This window comes from Saccopteryx leptura, chromosome 1 (genome assembly GCF_036850995.1).
Source record: "Saccopteryx leptura isolate mSacLep1 chromosome 1, mSacLep1_pri_phased_curated, whole genome shotgun sequence".
In the NCBI taxonomy this organism is placed as follows: domain Eukaryota; kingdom Metazoa; phylum Chordata; class Mammalia; order Chiroptera; family Emballonuridae; genus Saccopteryx; species Saccopteryx leptura.
Window position 1 is genome coordinate 335,477,028 of NC_089503.1, and position 23,316 is coordinate 335,500,343.

A 23,316-nucleotide genomic window follows, 5' to 3' on the forward strand; every position below is an offset into this window, starting at 1 on the left:
ACATGTAAAATGGACAAATAATGAAAAAAGCAAATGAAAATCAACTCAAAAATACAAGAGAAAAAACATTAAATTGTTATATTTCCCCTACTTATCTCCAAACACAAATACAGTGTGGAGAAATACAAGTAGGTTTACAGTTGTTTGTATGGAACATAATATAATAATAAATAATAATACAAGAATAAACTGTTTTGCATACTCAAAAATCTAAACCTACTTGTGCCTCACCCTGTATAAATTCCAGATAGAATAAAGTATTAAATCTAAAACAAAGTAAACTGTAAAAGTATTAAAGTAAAATGTAAAAGAACATGTTTTAAATCTTGAAACAGAGGAAGGCTTTTAAAGCACATCGATGGGCCCTGGCCGGTTGGCTCAGTGGTAGAGCGTTGGCCTGGTGTGCGGAAGTCCCGGGTTTGATTCCCGGCTAGGGCACACAGGAGAGGCGCCCATCTGCTTCTCCACCCCTCCCCCTCTCCTTCCTCTCTGTCTCTCTCTTCCCCTCCCGCAGCTGAGGCTTCGTTGGAGCAAAGGATGGCCCGGGCGCTGGGGATGGCTCCGTGGCCTCTGCCCCAGGCGCTAGAGTGACTCTGGTCGCGGCAGAGCATCGCCCCCTGGTGGGCGTGCCGGGTGGATCCCGGTCGGGCGCATGCGGGAGTCTGTCTGGCTGCCTCCCCGTTTCCAGCTTCAGAAAAATACAAAAATAAATAAATAAATAAATAAATAAATAAATAAATAAATAAAGCACATCGATGGCAGAAATTACAATATAATTGGAAAAAATATAGGGATTTTTAAACAGCAAAACTGAATGGCAGAAGTGGAACTGTCTATTAAAAAGAATGAAATCTTCCCACTTGCGATGGCATGGATGGACTTAAAGGACATTATGCTGAGTGAAGTAAGTCAGACAGAGAAAGAGAAAGGCAAATATCATATGATTTCACTCATACGCAGGATCTAAAAAACAAAATAAACCAACAAAGAAAATAGAAACAAACTCAGACACAGAGAACAAACAGGTGGCTGCCAGAGCAGGGAGGCTGGGTGAAAAGGTGACAGGATTGAGGAGGACAGATTGGCAGTCACAAAACAGTCCTGGGGTGTGAGGCGCGGCATAGGGAATACAGTCAATAACACTGTAATAACTGTGTATGGTGCCAGGTAGGTACTTGAAATATTGAGGGGAGCACTTTGTAAATTATGATTGTCTAACCACTATGCTGTACACCTGAAACTAAGCAATACTGAATGTTAACTGAAATTTAAAAATTAAAAATATTTTAAGTGAAGATGTCCAGAAAGCATTTAGGTCTAGAGAACAACAACAACAACAAAGAAAAAGGTACAAACTGAAGATTAACATTTAAACATTTGTGAATAATCATTGAATTGGTAGATGAGAGCACTCAGGAACAAGAAGGGGAAGTGAATTAGTGACAGAAACCTGAGAAAAAGCACAGGAACAAAAGTCTACAGATGACAATGAGAAATGGCCAAAGAGAGCAAAGGGGGAAACCTGAGGGTCGTGTCACTGAAACCAAAGCAGGACAGAGCTTCCAGGAGAGAACAGCTGGCAATGCCAAATACACATACACATTCGACTATTTAAATAAATTAGTGGTGTGATATACCATACTCAGGATTCAAACACTCAATTACTATTTGTTAAGATGCAAATTCTCCTCAAATCAATTGATCCATAGATTCAGTGTTAAACCGTATATCACTGAGTGAAATAAAATCATGTAAATGTACATACATGTATACATATGCTTATGAGATGTATAGGTATGTGATTATATGAGCACGGGGCAAAAGAACGTGACACACCAGAAAGTTAATATAGATTCCTGGAGGTCTGTAGGAGGTGATAAGAAAGGAAGGGGACATTTGGAGGAGGAAAGAGAGGCAGAAAGAAAAAGAATTTTCTTCTAAGGAAGTTTTAAAATGCATACATTTATGTAAATTTACACCTGTATGTACATACATATGTATTAACAACTTTTTAAATAAAATTTTAAAAGATTCAGAACTTGAAAGGGGTACTAATGAGACTTACATTTTACTCTATGAACTTATAAATTGTTTAAAAATTTTAAATTAAGTTATTTTTGTATTTCTAAATAAAAACTTGATTAAAAAGTTTTGCATTTATATCTCATTAACTGAAACCATAATTTACTAAGCTTTATCCTTTCTTATGAGTTTAGTTCATTTTTCATAATTATTCATTTAAAAATTTCTGGCCATTACTCTTCATTAAAAAATAATACCTTTTTAAAAAGTTTATTCATTTTAGAGAAAAGAGAGAGAGAGAGAAGGAGGGAGGAGCAGGAAGCTTCCAAATGTGCCTCCAGGGTTTCGAACCAGCAACCTCAGCATTCCAGGTGGAAGCTTTATCCGCTGTACCACCACAGGTCAGACCAAAAAAAATAATACCTTTAGCACTTGAACAAATATAGAGCTTCTATTTTATATGAAAACACTAAGGTGGAAAAGTTGATTAATTTCATTAACTTATTCTGTACTTGATAATCCTAAAGTATTAAAATATTAATGCTTCTTTTGCCATTATATCCTTTAAAATGGGAAAGTATTTCTTTTAAATAGCAAATAAAAGAAAGCTAGGCCCACACGAAACACAGAAATACAATCACACATACTGATGTAAAAGCCAGATCCTTGAGACAAATATTCCTGTTTCCTAAAAATAACTACCTTTTTATCATTAAATGACTACAGGTCCTAGAAATATTGTTGAATTTTTATGCATTATAAACTACTAATTTAGTGTCTCCATTGTGATAAACTGGTGCTTCCTTCCTAAATTTTATTTCAGATATTATCTTTCTATCCCCACAGGAATTTTATATATTTCTCATAAACAAGAAAATCTACATATTTACCACTTACCTCATAGGTGGACAAAATAACAACCAGACTCAAAGAACCTTAAAGTTGGACCATGTATGGCTAATTAGTAGAACAGCTGCTGCTGGTTGCAAATATAAAGGCTCTGATCAGCTGCTTATAGAGTCCAATCCAGAAAGAGCACAGTAATTTTGATCAATGGAGTCTAACCGAGTTCTCTTCAGAGGTCAAAATGTCCTTTGGTGCTTTGAAATTCTCTTGTAATATTATTTTCTAATTGACACTATGCCAAAGCTACTCCTGGTATATCATATTTGGAAATGAAAACTGAACGAATAATAATTTCCCTTTTTCATTTGTGAATAATTGCAGTGATTTGAGTCAGTGCATTTCTTCCAGTTGATTAATTGCTCTGAGAATCAATGTCACAGATCAATGGGTCATGTCTGACTTTGTCAGTGATGGCCTGGGGTGAGCATAGTTTCATCAAATGTGAACAAGTAATAATGGAGTGACAATCAAATCCAAACTGTTCTTGCAAATTATGTTATGCTGAAAGAAGAAACATCTCAAAGAGAGATGAAGCATTTTTAGACCACTAAAAGGGGGGGCTGTGCTTGTCTATAGATTATGTGTCCTAGCAATTCGATTAGGCTGGAACAGACAGCTCAGGAAAATTTCTTTCTTTCAGTAAGGAATTTGAAAGACTTAGAAGTTATATTGGATTCCAGAGAGATCAGATAACTTGCTCAAAGCAGATCAAGACTAGGTCTCCCAACTCCCAGTCTTGTACTGTCTTATATTAGTCGTATCTCAAGTACACAAACTTACCATTATCTTAGAGGCGTTGACAGCAAGGGTGTCACTAGAACCCAATGATGGCTTCAAATCACAACTATTCCGCACATTCCTAAGCTTACTCTTTTCCATATGAAATGTAGAAAGTCCGTCATAAAATTGATAGTTCCTAAGTATCATCTGCCTATTCTAAGAACTTTAAAGAAAGGATGAACTCTTGCTGGTAGGTCAGTTGGTTAGAGCATCATCCTAACAGGCCTAAGTTGGGGGTTTGATCCCCAGTCAGGACACACACAAGAATCAGCCAAAGAGAAATGACCTGTGGAGTTGCAGTGGATAAAGCACTGACCTGGAATGCCGAGGTCGCTGGTTTGAAACCCTGAGCTTGCCTGGTCAAGGAACATATGGAAGTTTATGCTTCCTGCCCCTCTCCCTTTCTCTCTCTTTCCTCTCTAAAATGAATAAATAAAAAGTCTAAAAAAATAATCACAGAAAGCATAAATAAGTGAAACAAGGTCCTGGCTGAATAGCTCGGTTGGTTAGAGCACCATCTGGAAGCTCAAAGGTTGCCAGTTCAATCCCCAGTCAGGCACATACAGGAACAGCTCAATGTTCCTGTCTCTCTCTCTCCTTCTCTCTCGTTGAAATCATAAAATATAAATAAATAAATGGAACAAATCAATGAGTGTGTTTCTCCTTTCCTCTCTCTCTAAATAAATAAAATTAACTTTTAAAAAAGAATAATACAAGGTAACAGGTGAGGAGGTTACATTTCTGTTACCCTGGCACGCAAGGCTCAAGTACAGATTGACTGTTAGAATTAGCTAGAAGTAAAATAAATGATGTATTAATATGTGTATTTGTATAGTACTGGGTACATTGTCTGAGAAAGCACTCAACATTCAATTGTAAAATTCACCTGAAGAGTAATGAATTCAATAGCTAAAATGCACTTCATCAGAGTCAAAACATTAAAATCAAACATTTATGTGAAGGATTAATTCAGAAGGGAATAAAATAAACTACTATCAGTTGCCTCAAGAAAAGGTAACTGGGATCCTGGGAAAGAGGTGGGATACTTTTACACTGAGTCCTTCGAGCAGTTAATGTCTACCTATTCAAGAAAATAAATGTGTTGACTAGAAAAAAAAAGTAAAAGTAAACACAACCATATATATGGTTTGTTTTTAAAAATCTCCTACCACCTGACCAGGTGGTGGCGCAGTGGATAGAGCGTTGGACTGGGATGCGGAAGGACCCAGGTTCAAGACCCCGAGGTCGCCAGCTTGAGTGTGGGCTCATCTGGCTTGAGCAAAGAGCTCACCAGCTTGGACCCAAGGTTGCTGGCTCCAGCAGGGGGTTACTTGGTCTGCTGAAGGCCCACGGTCAAGGCACATGTGAGAAAGCAATCAATGAACAACTAAGAAGCCGCAACGCGCAACAAGAAACTGATGATTGATGCTTCTCATCTCTCTCCGTTCCTTTCTGTCTGTCCCTGTCTAACTCTGCCTCTGTAAAAACAAAAAAAACAAAAACAAAACAAAAAAAAAAATCTCCTACAGCTGTGTCAATCTGCTTACTCTTGAAGACTTCCAGCAAGCAGGTGATAGCGGCCCAGAGTAGGCGACGCTCCCATAACCTCACAGTAATGACCTGGAAGGTCCTGATAAGGTAATCCCAGTACTGCACTGCTGTTGGGAAAGAGGGACTCCCCATTGTAGATCCCAAAGTCTCCACAGGAATTAGCAGAGTCAAGGATGAGAACTACTGCCACAGAAAACAAGTTTGTTCAATGTCCCTCTTTCACTCTCACCAAAAGTTGTACTGGGCCCTGACCCACTGGCTCAATGGCAGAGCGGCGACCCAGCATGAGGATCTCTCGGGCTCCATTCCCAGCCAGGCACACAGGAGAGGAACCCATCTGCTTCTCCATTCCTCCCCTTCTTGCTTCTCTCTCTCTCTCTCTCTCTCTCTCTCCCCCTCTCCTGCAGCCATGGCTCGACTGCAACGAGTTGGCCCTGGGCACTAAGGATGGCTCCATGGATTCTGCCTGGGGCGCTAAGAGCTCAGTTGCTGAGCAACAGAGCAACACCCGAGATGAGCAGAGCATCGCTCCCTAGTGGGCTTGCTGGGTGGATTCCAGTTGGGGTGTATGTGGGAGTCTGTCTCTCTGCCCCTCCTCACTGAATTAAAAAAAAAAGTTATATTGAATCTCTGATAAATTCATGCCCCATAAACACTCAGAGAAACAAAAGAAAACAAAGTTTAGAGGGAATACATGTCCCAGGATAGAAAGGCAAAAGATAAAGATGCACATGGGTGAAAAAGTCCCACTAGCTACTGCCTTTGTGCTAGTCAATGGTCCCATTATTTACCATGCCGGGTCATTCGCCTGATGATGGCAGAGGGTTGTTGGTTTTCTATAGAGCAGCTGTAAAATATTAGGATTGTGAAAGCCGACATAATATTAAAGTTAACTGTAATAGAGGGTAGCAACAGAAGAGAAAAGCACATCTGGGTCATGTCCCTCATCCCATCTGCTAAAGAGACTCCAAGGGACCTACAGTGAGAAAATAAGGGCTTCCCAGGAGAAATGCCATTATGGCATTCCACACATTTTCTGTTCAGGAAGTCTTTTTCACAGCAAAAGAAGTTAAGCAATGGGCTTATGCTCATGTCTTTCACAATCTTATCATGTACCTCTTGCAGAGACTAGGACACTTCATTTTATGAAGCCAGCATAACAACATGGATAACAAAACCTGACAAAACACTGTTAAGAAGAATTTTTACAGTGAACAACTAAGAAGCTGCAACAAAGAATTGATACTTCCCATCTCTCCCCTCCTGTCTGTCTGTCCCTATCTGTCCCTCTGTCTCTCCATCCTATCCACTGCGCCACCACCTGGTCAGGCACCCTCTGTCTCTCTATCTGTCTCTGTCACAAAAAAAATAAAGAAAATTTTCAGGTAAGTCTTATTCTCAAAAAAAAAGAAAAAAAGCAGACTATCCTAAACAAAACATGAGTAAACCAAATCTAAATCTAACATTCTATACAGAGGATATAATACATTAAAATTAGGCTTATTCTGAGATTATAAAATTTGTTTAATGTATATAAAAATCAATGTGATATACTGCATTCACAAAATAAAGGGAGAAAATATTGATAAAATAAACATCCATTCATAATCTTTTTAAAAAGCTCTTAGAAAACTTAGAAGGAAACTTCCTTAACCCCAATATGCATTTTTTAAATTTTAAAGGAAAATGCCATGATAAAATACTAAGTTTTCTCTGTGAGATCAGGAATAGGACAAGAATGTTTACTATTATCAATTCTAATCATTATTTGTCTGTCTTAGCCAGTGCAAAAAAAAAAAGTGTAAAAAAGGTTTAAAGATTACAAAGGAAGAAATAAAACTGTCATTTTGTATAAAAAATTCAAAAAAGATCTACAGGTAAATCTTTAGTACATATAATATGGTTCAGCAGGCTTCTAGATACAAAGTCAATTGTACTTCTGTATGTATTCTAAACAGAAAACTAAATCATTTACTATAGTATCAAAACTAAAATAAATCTAATGAAAAACAAGCAACACACACATACACACACACACCATTGTTGAAATAATTTTATTTAAATTTTTTATTTATTTATTTATTTATTCATTTTTAGAGAGGAGAGAGACAGAGAGGGAGAGAGAAGAGAGAGAGAGAGAGAGAGAGAGAGAGAGAGAGAGAGAGAGAGAGAGAAGGGGGAGGAGCTGGAAGCATCAACTCCCATTTGTGCCTTGACCAGGCAAGCCCAGGGTTTCGAACCGGCGACCTCAGCATTTCCAGGTCGACGCTTTATCCACTGTGCCACCACAGGTCAGGCTGTTGAAATAATTTTAAGTGGTAGGATATACTATGCTCAGGGATTGAAAAGTTCATGATTGTAAAGATATCAATTCTTTCCAAATTAATTGATCCAGAAATTCAACATCAGCTGTCAAAAATCCCAGGTTTTCTGCAGAATTTAATAAGCTGATTCTAAAATGTATGTGAAAATGTAAAGGGCCAAAATATACCCTTGAACAGTGAAGGAAACAAAGTGACAAGACTAGTCTACTAGATATCAAGACTTACATAAAGCTATAGTAATTAAAAGAGTGAGAATATGGGTGCATGATTAGACACAAAAGCCAATAAGCAAAATAGATTCCAGAAAGAAATTTACACATATATGACCACCCAATTTGTCATCAATTGGCAATGAAGAGCAGTGGGGTAGGGATAGTCCCCCTTTTTTTAATATTTAGTAATTTTAGAGAGAGGGAGAGTGAGAGAGGGGTAGGTCAACCCAGCTGTTCCTGTATGTGCCCTGACCAGGATCAAACTGGCAACGTCTGCACTTCGGGACAATGCTCTAACCAACTGAGCTAACCCGGCCAGGGCTGGGATAGTCTTCAAAACAAATGAGACTTGGTCAAATTGAATGTTGTTTTTTCTCTTTTTCTTTTTAAGTGAGAGGAAGGGAGATAGAGAAAGACTCCTGCATGCACCCTAATTGGGATCCATTGGTAACCCCTGTCTGGGGCTGATCAAATCAACTGAGCTATTTTTAGTGCCTGAGGCTGACACACTCAGACCAACCAAGGCATCCTCAGTCCCCAGGGCCAACGCTCAAGCCACTGGTTGTGGGAGAAAAGGGAGAGAGAGAGAAAGCAGATGGTCACTTCTCTTGTGTGCCCTGACTGGGAATCAAGCCTGGGATGTCTATACACTGGGCTGATGCTCTATCCACTGAGTCAACTGGCCAGGGCCCAAATTGAATATATATTTTTTAAATGCCCTAGCTTGGCCCTGGTTGGTTAGCTCAGTTGTTAAGAGTATTGTCCCAAAACAATAAGGTTGCAGGTTTAATTCCTCATCAGGGCACACACAGGAAGCAACTAAAAAAAAAAAAAAAAAAAAAAAAGAAAATGCATGACTAAGTGGAACAATAAATGAATGCTTCCCTTTTCCTTTCCTCTCTGTCTTTCCGAAAATCAATAAATATTAAGCCCTGGCTGGAGAGCTCCGTTAGTTGGCGCGTTGTCCCGAAGCGTGGAGGTTGCCAGTTCCCAGTTCAATTCCCTGGTCAGGGCAGTCAGGGGACATACAGGAGCGGGTGTATGTTCCAGCCTCTCTCTTTCAAAAAAAAAAAGCCCTGGAGCATTGGCCTGAAGCGCAGAGGTTGCCAGTTCAATCCCAGGTCAGGGCACATACAGGAATAGATTGATGTTACTCTTATTCTCTCACTAAAATAAATTAAAAAAAAAAACAAAAAAAAAACAAAAACAAGTGAGACTTGGTCAAACTGAATGTTATTTTTATTTATTTATTTTCTGAATGTTATTTTTAAAAACTGAAATTAAATTTACCCCTTTCCTGCCCTGGCTGGTTTGCTCAGCAGTAGAGTGTTGGCCTGGCATGTGGATGTCCCAGGTTAGATTCCCAATTCCCAGCCAGGGCACACAGGAGAAGCGCCATCTGCTTCTCCACCCCTCCCCCTGTCCTTCCTCTCTCTCTCTCTTCCCCTCCTGCAACCAAGGCTCCATTGGAGCAAAGTTGGCCCAGGTGCTGAGGATGGCTCCATGGCCTCTGCCTCAGGCGCTAGAATGGCTCTGGTTGCAATGGAGCAACGCCCCAGATGGGCAGAGCATTGAGACCTGCTTGGCATGCTGGGTGGATCCCAGCCAGGAGCATGTGGGAGTCTGTGTCTCTCTGCCTCCTCACTTCTCACTTAAAAAAAAAAACAAAAAAAAACAAAAAAATAAATTTACCCCCTACCTCACACCCTACAAAAATATTAATTCCTATGAAGTATAGATGTACATATGCAAAGTAAAATAATAAAAGTGTCGGACAATAAGAAAATAGCTTTATCATCCTGGAGCTGGGAAAGATGTCTTCAACAGATACTACCATTAATTAAAAGAACGATACATTAAATCTTTATGAAAATTAAAAATGTTTACCCAAAGATATATGTGACAGAGTGAAAGGCAAACCACAAACTGGGAGAAGGTATTTCCCCCTACAGAACCAACACAGTGCTCATATCCATTACATCAATAATTCCTACAAATTAATTTAAAAAATAGGTCAGGGAATTTATTTTAAAAGGATATTCAAAATGGCCAGCCTGACCTATGGTGGCACAGTAGACAGAGCATCGACCTGGAATGCTAAGGTTGCTGGTTCCGAACCCCAGGCTTGCCCGGGCAAGGCACATATGAGAGGCAACTACTCTGAGTTGATGCTTCCTACTCCTCCCCCCACCTTTCTCTCTGTCCTCTAAAATCAATAAAATATTTCAAAAAAAAAAAAAAAAGGCCAACATTCAGGAGGTATCACTAATACCTCTACCAGAATGGCTAAGATTAAAGACTGACAGTAAGTGTTAGAAACCATATAAAGAAACCGGAACTCACATATACTACTGGTGGGAGTGGAAACTGATAAAAGCCCTTGGGAAAACTGGCGGTATTTACTCAAGTTTCACATATGCATACCACTACTACATATATATAATCCAACAAAAATGTGTATAGCAAAAAAGCATAAAAGGATATTCAGACCAGCACTGTTTACGTAACTCCAAACTAAACACAACATAAATAGATCTCACAAACGTAGTGCTTAGTAAAAGAAGTCAAAGAATTATCTATGATGCATGACTTAATTTGAAAGATCAAAACGGGCAAAACTAACCTATTGATAATGTCAGCAAGTGTTTACCTCTAGATGGAGGAAGGATTATAACTAGAAATAGGATTTTTTTGCTTCTCTCTAAAAACAGAAGGTGCTTTCTGGGGGGCTGGCAACGTTCTCTTCTTGACTTGGATGATGTTATATAAGTGCTCACTTTGTGAAAATTTACTCAACTATTCTTTCTTTTGGGCACTTTACTGAATGACATACTTCACTTTTTAAAGTTTGACATTTTTTAAAATCTATACCTTCATCCTGACAAAGCAAGGATTTTAACATTCTTCCCTGGCCAGATAGATAGTGTGGTTGGTTAGTGTCATCCCAATACAGAAAGGTTGCAGCCCCTGGTCAGATCACATACAGGACCAAATCCATGTTTCTCTCGCTGCTCTCCCTTCCTCTCCAAAATCAATTAATCAATCAGTAAAAACAACTTTTAACATTCTTATGGTCCCTTCACCTCCATCATGTTGATATTGTCTAAAATTCTGGATTATGAGTATACTTCATCTTCCTCCTCCTACACTGTAGCAAGATACCTGAACACTCTTCTCCTCTAGCTCCTGTAATAGCTCTTGAATTTGTTTACTGTTAAATATTTACTCCAAAAATGTTTATAACATGGATCTCTGAGTAAATCTTAATGTTTCTAAGTTCTCATATTTTAATAACAATTTAAATGGATAAAAATTTTAAGTTCAGTATTTGAAAAATGTTTTCTTACAGCAAGTATTGCTTTTGAAAAGACTAAGATCAATCTAATTCTTAGTCTTTTATATGATTTACTGTCTAAAAGGTTTTAGGTTTTTCTCATTATCTTTGATATTTTTAATTTCAGTACACGTTTAGATGTGGGTACTTCCTTTTCTTTCTTGTATGTTACTCTATGATGCTTTAATTTTTACATTTTTTCACTCTTCTGTTACCTGAACGTTGGCACATCTTAATCTCACTTAAATCTGTATTCCTATTATTTAGTATCTTTTTCGTCTGTTCGTTTCTAAGGAGAGTTTCTCAATCTGATTTTCCAACTCATTCATTCTTTGGTTGTATCCAATGTATTTTTACTCTATTTTATAATGTTCTTTAAAACATTTTTATATTTACTCGGTTTATTATTTCTTATTCTTCTATCACATTACCAAAATCTTCCCTTTTTTCCTTTAATGTTTATTGGCTTTATTCTTAATTTCTGATGGTCTTGTTTGTTGTCTTCCTCTGAACCAGTAGCCTTAGTTACTTTCCTTTGGCTTGTGAACTCATTTAACCTGGTGAATGGGCTCTTCTGAGTGACAGTGTGCACTGGGGATGACCTGAGGGCCAGCCCTCTTCAGAGAGGGAAGAGATGAGCAATATGGTGGACAGCGGAGGCGGTATACAAAACCAGGTAACTATTTAGTTTGTTATCTGTCAAGCAGTCCTTCAGATCACAGCTTCCCTTTCAGGCACCACAGGAGAAATGGCAATTTCATAAGGCTCTTCTAGAGTCTTGGACCTAGGTAATAACCCACCAGTCCTATGAATCTGAAGGGGGAAGAATGAAAAAATAATACACAAGCTAGTCAATCCTTACCTGTTTTCCCCAAATCGTCACCCAAAACGGCTTCTGTACCACCCTGATTTTGTCAGTGAGGACACCTGCAACAGAGGTCTGGTTCATTGTACTAGTACCTGCTGTGAGAAAACAGGCAAAGGCAACTGGTTTTCGCTAATGAATCTCCTCATAGACTTTCAACCATCCATACCCCCAGCAAGGACCACTGGACAACAGCCTCCCATGTCCTTTGGGAGTGTTATACGTTGTTTTTTTTTTAATTATCTAAATACACACACACACACACACACACACACACACTGTCTAATCAAAATGTAACAGAAATTTACATGGTTTTATTTATACATTACTGGTAGTGAAAGCAAACTTTATACAAAAAGTTTTATACAAATTAAAAAAAATCCTTGACAAGGCAAAGCCATTTATGTGTGTACATACAGACAAACCCAGATACACAAAAAGTATTTTACATCATCTTAAGTATACATATTTACAGATATCATATTTAAATTACTTTACAATTTATCAAAACGAGGCCATTAAAAAAGTAAATAAAAATATATGAAAACAAACTAAATAATGGTTGATTTTAAAATGCTACAAAACTAATTCTAAAAATCTAGAAAAGAAACTCATTTCTTGGAAATATCAAAACTAAGGTTTCAATATTATATTGTTGTTGTTTTTATCTTAACAAGTTCTAACCTGTTTTGAAATACTATCTTGACCAATAACAGATAAACAAATAAGACTGATGACTGGAACAAGCTGACTTGAGATTCAAGAGTCAGCAAGTAATAACAGATGTAGAGTATCTGGTAATCAAATGGCATAAAACTGCCCTCTACCTCCCCATTTAAAACATGAGGAACTCCAAGCTTCTCTGTAGTATGCAGTATCAATTAAGATGCCAAGGAATTCAGCAACTTATCTGTAATGTAAGAAAATGCTAAAGTTATTATTCTATTTTTTTGATATGACCATTTCCTAACTCTTGTGTTTTTTTTTAAGATTTTATTTATTCTGTTTTTAGAGAGGAGAGAGAGAGAAAGCAGGGAGCAGGAAGCATCAACTCCCAGATGTGCCTTGACCAGGCAAGCCCAGGGATTCGAATTGGCGACCTCAGCGTTCCAGTTCAACACTTTATCCACTGCACCACTACAAGTCAGGCTACTGTTGTTCTTCTATTTATTTATTTATTTGTTTATTTATTTATTTATTTATTTTAGAGAGGAGAGAGAGAGAGGGAGAGGGAGGGAGGGAGAGAGAGAGAGAGAAAGAGAGAGAGAGAGAGAAGGGGGGGAGGAGCAGAAAACATCAACTCCCATATGTGCCTTGACCAGACCAGACAAGTGCAGGGTTTTGAACTGGCAACCTCAGCATTCCAGGCCGACTTTTTTTTTTTTTTTTCTTTTCATTTTTCCGAAGCTGGAAACGGGGAGGCAGTCAGAAAGACTCCCACATGCGCCCGACCGGGATCCACCTGGCATGCCCACCATGGGGCGATGTTCTGCCCCTCTGGGGTGTCGCTCTATTGCATCCAGAGCCATTCTAGCGCCTGGGGCAGAGGCCACAGAGCCATCCCCAGCGCCCGGGCCATCTTTGCTCCAATGGAGCCTCGGCTGCGGGAGGGGAAGAGAAAGACAGAGAGGAAGGAGAGGGGGAGGGGTGGAGAAGCGCTTCTCCTGTGTGCCCTGGCCGGGAATCGAACCCGGGACTCCTGCACGCCAGGCCAACGCTCTACCGCTGAGCCAACCGGCCAGGGCCCCAGGCCGACTCTTTATCCACTGCGCCAACACAGGTCAGGTCACACGTACTGTTGTTCTTTTAAATGAGTTCTATTGGCCCTGGCCAGTTGGCTCAGTGTATAGAATTGTTGGCCTGGAGTGTAGTTGTCCCAGGTTCAATCCCTGGTCAGGGCACACATGAGAAGCGACCATCTGCTTTTCTTCCTCGATCTGAGCATCTGCCCTAGACAGGAGTTGCTGGGTGGATCCCAATCTGGGCACATGCAAGAGTCTGTCTCTGTTTCCCCTTCTCTCACTTAAAAAAAATAATAAAAGATAAATATGATAAAATAAAATGTGTTCTACTTAAATAATATTGATGTTAATGACTAGCTTTTTTCAGTTTGGAAACTTTATCATTATACTCTAATTTTGAAAAGATTTAATGAGATTTGTCTTACTTGGGGGAAATATCAACTAAGAGACAAAGCAGGAATGAAATAACATTAATTCTGCTATCAAGCAGCAAATAAAATCTTAATTATCAAATCCAATAAAGATTTGTAATGACATTTGGGAATTTCAAACTAACAAGCATTACTTCCAGATATAAGTTAATTCTTCCATGAATGTACATTATCTTCACAAGAGAATGAAAGTCATATTTTAAGATATCATACAGGTAAAGCAAAAAACTCAGTTTAATTTCTTTAAGGCAATGAAAAATTTAAAGCACAGTAAATCTGAAAACTAACCAGGTCATTGTTCCTTAAACTATTTTTAAAGGTTCTTTAAGCTTTTTCTTCAAATTCCCCATCATTAAATTCCACATTCTGAATTATATACATAGAATTTTAACTTCATAATAAACTCCTAAATATCTTCTGAGGATCTCATTAGCAAACTAGTTGCTTTGAGAAGATACTGAAATGAACTGTTTCTAAAGACAGTAATTTATATCAGGTCTAGAAACAGATTTATAACTCAAATATACTGAGAATCGTTCACACTGATGTCTATGGTCAAATGATTTCTTTCTTTTTTTTCTAGTGAGGAGAGATAGTAAATCAGACTCCTGCATGAGCCCCTACTGGGATCTACCCGGCAACCCCCATCCAGGGCTGATGCTCAAGTCAACTAAGCTATTTTTAGTCCCTGAGGCTGATTCCCTCAGATCAGCCAAGAGATCCTCAGCTCCTGGAGCCACACTGAAACCAACTGATCCATTAGCTGTGGGAAGGGTAAAAGGGGAGAAGGGGGAGAGGGTAGGGGAGAGAAGCAGATGGCCGCCTGCCCTGACCAGGAATCGAACTCAGGACGTCCATACACTGGGTCAATATTCTATCCACTGAGTCACCAGCCAGGGCCCAAATACTATTTCTATCCAAATTTAATTTAAAATTGGGTGTTTTGCATTTAAATAATTATAACTACAAATCAACTAAAAAATAGTAGTATGTTAAATATCTTGCCCTGGCTGGGTAGCTCAGTTGGTGAGAGCATTGTCCCAATATGCTGAGTTGTGGGTTCCACCCCGAGTCAGGGCACATATAAGAATAAACCGATGAATGCATAAATAAGGAAAACAACAAATTGATGTGTGTTTTCTTTTTCTCCCCTTTCCTCTCTAAATAAAAAAATGAGTATATAAAAAAAAATTAGTACGTTTACAGTTTTTCTTATGTAAAGTCAAATATTTAAGCAGCTGGTTCAGGTTCTTACCGAGAAGAGAAATCATGCTGACAAACACTGTTGCCTTAATAAACCTGTACAAGAATGGCTTAAAGAAAACTGAGGACACATGTCTGTGAACATTATTACTAACTTATCATGGCAAATCATGTCATATTTTCCAATGACAATGGGTTTTATGTTTAGGAATGCATGTTCTGTATTTTACATCATTTTAGCACTCCTAATTTAAAATGAAAAATTAAACACAATTTTTAATATGAAAAATATTAAATTATAATGACTGCACAGACTTCATTGACTGTGAAATAAACTGCTATTCAAGAATGTTTTATTTTTCATTTATAAAAAAAAATATTTTATTAACCATCAGATGGATACCCCCCCCCTTAGACTCCTCAGCAGTCAGAAGTTAGGGAGGAATGCCATGCTGATCTGAGCTGCACTCCCGAGCACGTCCTGCGGAGCTGGTGGCCTCAGAAGCCTGTACAAGCCATCATCCTGCAAGCTGTGACTGAAACAGGAGATCAGCCGCGTGTCTCCAACCCACTACTCACATCTTCAATGACTAACGGGCCATTAGCTGCACGGTTACAATATCAAACATTTATTTTACCAGTCACCTGTAGTATAACCATTAACTACCTGTATTTTGACTTTTCAAAGAGCTTCAATAGCTGCTGGAATCTTTCTGAGACCTGAAAAGTTAAAATTAAGAGTTAATTATAAATATCTCAAAAAAAGGTTTTTAAAAATCTGTAATAACTTCCCCAGCAGCTCCACCAAAAAAACCCCCCCACAAAAAACAAACAAACAAAAACAAACAAACAAAAAATCTGTAATAACTATTTTCAAAAAACTTCTACAGGAAGTTACTGTCAATAATAAAAAGATGAAGTAATACCAGGAAAATAAAGTATCTTCACACTACAGGCGATAGCTAGTTTAACTTTTAATCTTAAACTTTCTTTTTTAATTGAATTTATTGGGGTGGCATTGGTTAATAAAATGGTACAGGTTTCAGGTGTACAATTCTACAATACATCATCTGTAGACTGTCTTGTATGTTCATCCACCCCAATTCAAGTCTCAATACTAAACTTTCTTAAGCAAACATTACAATATTGTTTGAGATCAAGTGGTAAAACAGAAAAAAAGGATTATTCTTCCACAATCACCAAGTTTTCAACAGTCCTACATTAAAAGCTAAACTTTTAAAGAAGTTGGCTAATAAGTATCTACATATTTTAAACATAAATAAAATATAAGTATGTAGAGTAGTAACACCTGTGAAACTACAGAAATGTAAAAATTGCGAAATTACCTGAGATGAATCTTTATTCAGCTTCGCAGCTACATAAGAAAATGTTTTCATTGATGGCCCGCTTTTCTGACACTCCAATAAAATTTCCCGGTCATCATTTCTAAAGGGGAAAAATGGTTCATTTTTGTAGACTAGAGCAGAAAGTTAACAAAAATTCCACTGCCTTAATGTCCACCAATAGGTGGTGACATTTTTTATTAAAATCTATAGAAAAAAGAAAAAGTTTGTAGACCAAAACATGAATGGTCACTCTAAGAAATAAGATTATGAATTTTTGCCTGACCAGGCAGTGGCGCAGTGGATAGAGCTTCGGACTGGGATGCAGAGGACCCAGGTTCGAGACCCCGAGGTCGCCAGCTTAAGCGTGGGCTCATCTGGTTTGAGCAAAGCTCACCAGCTTGGACCCAAGGTCGCTGGCTCAAGCAAGGGGTTACTCGATCTGCTGTAGCCCCACGGTCAAGGCACATATAAGAAAGCAATCAATGAACAACTAAAGTACCACAATAAAAAACTGATGATTGATGCTTCTCATCTCTCTCCATTGCTGTCTGTCCCTATCTATCCCTCTCTCTGTCTCTGTAAAAAAAAAAAAAAAAAAAAAGATTATGAATTTTTTTTCTTCTTTTCCAAGTTGAGAAGTGGAAAAAGATAGGCTCCCACATGCATCCTGACTAGGATCTACCTGGCAACCCTGTTTGGGACCAATGCTTGCAACTGAGCTAATTTCAACGCCTGAGGCAGAGAGAGGCTCCATGGAACCATCCTCAGCACCCAGGGCCACATGCCAATCCATGGCTGCAGGAAGGGAAGAGAGATTGTGAGAGAAGGGAGAGGAGGAGCGGTAGAGAAACAGATGGTCACTTGTGTGCCCTGACTGGGAATCGAACCCGGGACTTCTGTACACCAGGCTGATGCTCTACTACTGAGCCAACCAGCCAGGGCCAACTATGGATGATTTTAATCTTTAAACTCCTATGTATTTCCAAAATTTTCTAAAACTAACATACTCATTTATTATTCTAATGACAAAAGTATAGATTTTTAAAATTTCTATCTTTAATGTATACAGTACCTAAAAAGTAGGTACCAAACATGATGACTTAATAAGCAAAAGAACAAAAGTAAAATAGACTTCAAATCGTCCAATTTCCAAGCCTCTGCCTTTCCTAAATGGTCACAACCAATGTGTATTATTACAACCTCCGAGACTGTGCCATCTGTGAGTTACGTGAGATGAAGGCATAGATGATTGTGGTATAAAACAACCTGATCACCCATTTCAACAAAAACCAGCTTCCCTCATTATGCACTTTAGTTAAGTCTGCAAATCATGAGCCTCTAGTCCAGTGGTTCACAGCTGTGGTTACCCTTATGTCTGAAATGGGATCTTTAAATCTGCATTTCTTAAAAAGTTCACATGAAAGTCAAAAGTACAACCTATTCATGAAATTTTTTGAAACTCTTAAGTTAGGGCAAAACTCAAATTATAACCACTCACCCTTTTCACCCTATTTTACTCCCCTTCATTCCTCCTTTCTAAAATGCAATTATACCAGGTTTTTACAAAGAATTTTAATTATAAAAGTTAGAGGAAAAAAAAAAAACACCTGACCAGGTGGTGGTGCAATGGCTGAAGCACTGGCCTGGGACACTGAGGACTCAGGTTCAAAACCCCGAGGTCACTGGCTTGAGCATGGGCTCATCCTGCTTGAGTGCGGGGTCGCTGGCCTGAGCGTGGGATTGATTATAGACACGACTACATGGTCACTGGCTTGAGCAAAAGGGGTCAGTGAAACTACTCTGTATGGTGCTATACGATGATGGGTACATGTCATCATGTTGTTAACATTTGTCCAAATCCATAGAATGTATACCAAGAGTGAGCCCTAATATAAACTGTGGACTTTGCATGATTATTATGTGTCAACATAGGTTCACCAATTGTAACAAGTGTTCTAACTCTGGTGGAGCCCATTGATAATGGGGAGACTGAGTGTGTAGGGGCAGGGGACATATGGGAACTCTGTATTTTCTATTCAATTTGGCTATAAACTTTAAACTTCTTTTAAAAAGAAAGTCTAGCCTGACTAGTGGTGACACAGTGGACAGTGTTTGACTGGGATGCTGTAGTCCCAGGTTTGAAACCTCAGAGTTGCTGACTTGAGGGTGGGCTCACTAGCTTGAGCGTGGGGTTGATGGCTTGAGCGTGGGATCCTAGACATGACCCCATGGTTGCTTGAAGCCCAAGGTTGCTGGCTTGGGCCTAAAGTCGCTGGCTCGAGCAAGGGGTCATTCGCTCTGCTGTAGCCCTCTGGTCAAGGCACATATGAAAAAGTAATCAATGAATTAAGGTCCTAAAGCTAGCTGAGTTGATGTGTATCTCTCTCCCTTCCTGTCTGTCTGTCCCTCCCTCTCTCATTCTCTCACTAAAAAAACAAAAAAACCCACGTTAAAACACAATAAAGCCCTGGCCGGTTGGCTCAGCAGTAGAGCGTCAGCCTGGCGTGCGGGGGACCCGGGTTCGATTCCCGGCCAGGGCACATAGGAGTAGCGCCCATTTGCTTCTCCACCCCCACCCCCCCCTCCTTCCTCTGTCTCTCTCTTCCCCTCCCGCAGCCAAGGCTCCATTGGAGCAAAGATGGCCTGGGCGCTGGGGATAGCTCCTTGGCCTCTGCCCCAGGCGCTAGAGTGGCTCTGGTCGCGGCAGAGCGACGCCCCGGAGGGGCAAAGCATCGCCCCCTGGTGGGCAGAGCATGGCCCCTGGTGGGCGTGCCGGGTGGATCCCAGTCGGATGCATGCAGGAGTCTGTCTGACTGTCTCTCTCCGTTTCCAGCTTCAGAAAAGTAAAAAAAAACACAATGAGAAGTTCTATCTATGTGCTATACACATTTCCGGTTAAGAGCCACTGCTATAGATTGTACCCTAGAACGTATACTCTTTAACTTAGGCTGCTTTTGAAGTCATCTCTTTCCTTATTTTTAGGATGGGATATAACTATGATGACATAGTTTCTGGCCTCTCAGAATTTCCTGATGTAAGTATCTCAAAAAAAAAAACAACACCCCACATTTCAACATTCTTACCTTGTCCATGAAACGATAACTTCTCCCTTCTTTTTAATAATATTCTTTGCAGAAAGGTTTGTAGGAGAAGTACCAGATGTGACTGCTGGGTTCGTAATCCCTGGACTTGCCTTTAATGATGAGAAATCTTTAATAACCACAGGGTCCTTTTTCTTATTGGCCTTCCTTCGGTAAGCTTCCCCACTCTCACCAGAATTTTGGGTAATTTTCTTGGCCTTTTCCTTACTGTTTAAGTCTGCTTCCTTTCTCTGTTTTTTCTGATAAGAATGATTTAAATCAGAAAGTTTTTTTCTCTTTTTGTGAGAATTATCCAAAGGCATGGGCAACTCTGCACTGTCAGAATTTGATGCTGAGTCTGATTTTAGATCCGTCTTTTTTATTTCACATGAACTTGGAGATTCCAAGGTCAGATCGATACAGGCTTCCTCAACCTTGCATTCCAAAGGCTTGTCTGCCTCTTGTACTTTTTCTTCCTTACAGTCATCTTCGTCTACACAAAACACCTGGCACCCCAAGTGTCCAACAACTAAAGCAGGATCGTTATCTTCATTTGGACTCTCACTTGAAACATCTTCTGTCAAGTCAATAAAAGCATCTACAGTATCAGACTGCATATTGTCCAATACCTGAGTACTTTGATCCAAATTGCTTCCAGAACATTCCAAATGATTGTTTAAAACTGCTACTTCCATTAATTCACCCAAGTTTTTAGTCTCAGTGACTGGATCTTCTGTGAGGTCTACATAGGTGTTTGGAAGATGACTCTCAACAGAATGTGGAATTTCTTCCACTGGAGGTAATCCTGTAATGTTTTCAGGCACTTTTGATTCCCATACTTGATGTAACTTGAAGCACTGATCTGCCACTTCGTTACTATGACCTACTTTACCTGAAGCATCTTTAAGAAATTCATATATATCAGGAACCTGTGTTTGCATCACACAGCTCTGTTCTTCCTGGGCTGATTTACTGCTGTCAACACTATTGGCTGAATGTTTCAATTCCTCCACAGATTTAAAAACCGTGCTCTCACATGAGATACATTCCTTCTCTGCTGCTTCATCAGCTTCCTTTTCTACTCTGGGCAAAGATGCTGGCGACTCAGTAGCCACATTCTGTACAAGACTAGGGGAGGTAGATGGTGCTGCATGCCGTATCTTCACAATGAAATGATCGTTGGACTTCTCCATTATGACAGCATGCATGGGTAGATTAGGGTGGTACTGAAAGCCGGGAGCAACAGACCGGCTTGTCCATGATGAAGAACAACTTGATTTGCTGCTTGAATTGTCAGATTCTAGGGCTAAGTGAATATCTTGTTCAGATGCATCCTCTTCCTCAAGTAAGGCATCTTCACTGAAGTGGGCACTAATAACTTCTTCAGGAGTTGAACTAGACAGAACTTCAGGCTTTAAGAAACTGAGATGACCATCTGACTTCAGAGGTGATGGTACTGTTAAAGATACTGCTAGATCTTCAAGCAGTATGGAAGGCAGGCAGGGCTTGATCTTTTCTGAACTACATACATTATCTTTACTTAAAGCTATGTTAGTGGACACTTCAAACATACAACTCTCATCCAACACATCAGGATGAACTGGCAACGAAAGCCCTGAAGACAGAGATGGACCTTTCTCAGATGATAATAATGACCAATTATCATCACTAATCATTTTAGGACATGGAGAAACCACCCCTGAAACTAGCTCTTCGGTTGCACAAGCAGGTATAGATTCACACTTAAGGCTCTCTAGCAGCTGCTTCTCTGGAGTCTTTAGCTCCCACTCGCTTTTTTCATTACAGTTAACACTGTTGTCCAAAAGATCCGAACCTTGCAACAAACTTTTAAATATTTCACCCATCTGTGCATCACTCACTAAATTAAAAGTGAGGCTAGATGCTTGCTGTTCAGTAAGAATCTCAAAACAGCGTTCTGACTTCAAAGCTGCATGCTGGGATGTCTGTGTGTCCTCTAGGATGCTGCCTTCCATCTTTCCTGGCTTTGGTGTGCTCGGACAGTTCAATTCCAAGGAGTGTTCTTCAGACTGAGAGCTCTTACTATTGTCAAAGCAAGGGTTAACATTTTTTTTAATGTCATGCTTTACTGTGTTGATACTGGAATTATTTCGGTCTTGATGTTTTTCCTCAGATTTTTTACATCCCAGGATAGACCTATAACAATCTTCTGATTTTGAGGATTTCTCTTTCAGCAATTCTTTGCTGGAGGTGACCACATTCCCCTTTTGACAATTTGAATATCGTGCTTTCTCTTTATGTTTTTCAAATTTCCCTTCGTCGCTGTCACTGCCAAAGTTTATGAAGTCGCAAAACTTTTTAAAGATTTTCTTAAGCTTTGCAAATAAATAATCAAGTTGTTCATCTACAAATTTCCATGCTTTTTTTTTCATATCTGGTAACTGCTGTTCAAATAAACGATCCACTATGCCATTCTTCTTAACTTGCTTAAGTTTGGATTCTATGACATCACAAAGATTCTTCCGTAAAGCAGTCACTGATTTAGAGATTCTGGAAAAGTCAAGGTATTTAATAAGTGATGTAAAACTCAAAACTGCTGATTCAATAATTCTATGAAATTGTTTTAATGAAAATTTCACCTTGAATTTCATATAGTTTTTCCTTACATGTTTTCTTATCATTCGTAACATGTGCATTACCTCTCGTACAGAAGAGGGTACAGTAATTATTGGAACTATTTTTTCCAGGATGGAAGGGCTCATTGTCTTATCTTTTTTCTCCATTTTTGAAGATCTGTTAGATTCATTTTGTCTTTTATTCCATTTCCTTTTGGTCTGCTGAACTTTTATAGAAGACGTTTTCCTGTTGTCTGTATCCATATGCATAGTACTTTTCCCACTTCCTGGGCTAGTTTTTCTGTCTTGCACTTCAGTAGAAGCTTTAGATTTGGCACTTTTTTCGAAACTTTTTTGTGGTTTAGAGTTTTCACTGTCACTGATAATTTCTCCTTCTTCTAATTCATCTAAAGATAAATTCTTATGGGAGACTGTTTCTGCAGATTTGTCAGATTTGCAAATTGGCTTTTGATTTTCCTTGTTGAGATCAGACTCACTCTTGAAGGGAGAATGAGCTGGATTTGTTGGAAACACATCTGTGGAGGAGAAAAGTATATTAAAGTCACATGACCACTTAGTCATCTGACATTTCCATACTAAACAGAACTAAAAATCAAATACTAAGGCATTTCATTATTTAAATAGCTTTTTTTAAAAAAAGCAGAATGTTAATGCCTAATACTTATTCATGTTATTGGTCTTTACTGTTCTCAGAAGGTATCTGGCAATAGTGATAGTGTCAAGTTGAATCATATCGATAACCACCAACTAACTGTTCAGGTATCTGGCTTCTGAACAATAATAAATCTGAAAGTAAGTAAAGAGTATTTGAAATAATCTGTCCTACCACTCCCCTTTTTTTGTATAAATAAGAAACACCTAAATTTAGACTGAAGGCATAATTTTTAGTTAACAATGGTAGTATG

General features: G+C 39.0%; 1 protein-coding gene across 5 annotated transcripts in view; it reads right to left on the reverse strand.

Moving 5' to 3' along the window:
* Positions 1-12,311: 12,311 nt before the first annotated feature.
* Positions 12,312-23,316, reverse strand: part of CASP8AP2 (caspase 8 associated protein 2) — a 44,192-nt gene continuing 33,187 nt past the window's right edge. For 4 of the 5 annotated variants that reach the window (XM_066358871.1, XM_066358869.1, XM_066358867.1 and 1 more), the window contains 3 exons: positions 19,800-22,926; positions 16,717-16,816; positions 15,828-16,090 (listed from right to left, as the gene is read on the reverse strand). In XM_066358871.1, coding sequence (XP_066214968.1) covers positions 16,034-16,090; positions 16,717-16,816; positions 19,800-22,926 — 3,284 coding nt within the window. In that variant the 3' untranslated portion in view covers positions 15,828-16,033. Of the gene's footprint in view, positions 12,905-15,827; positions 16,091-16,716; positions 16,817-19,799; positions 22,927-23,316 lie in introns of those variants that run through there. The other variant, XM_066358868.1, reaches the window with a different exon arrangement.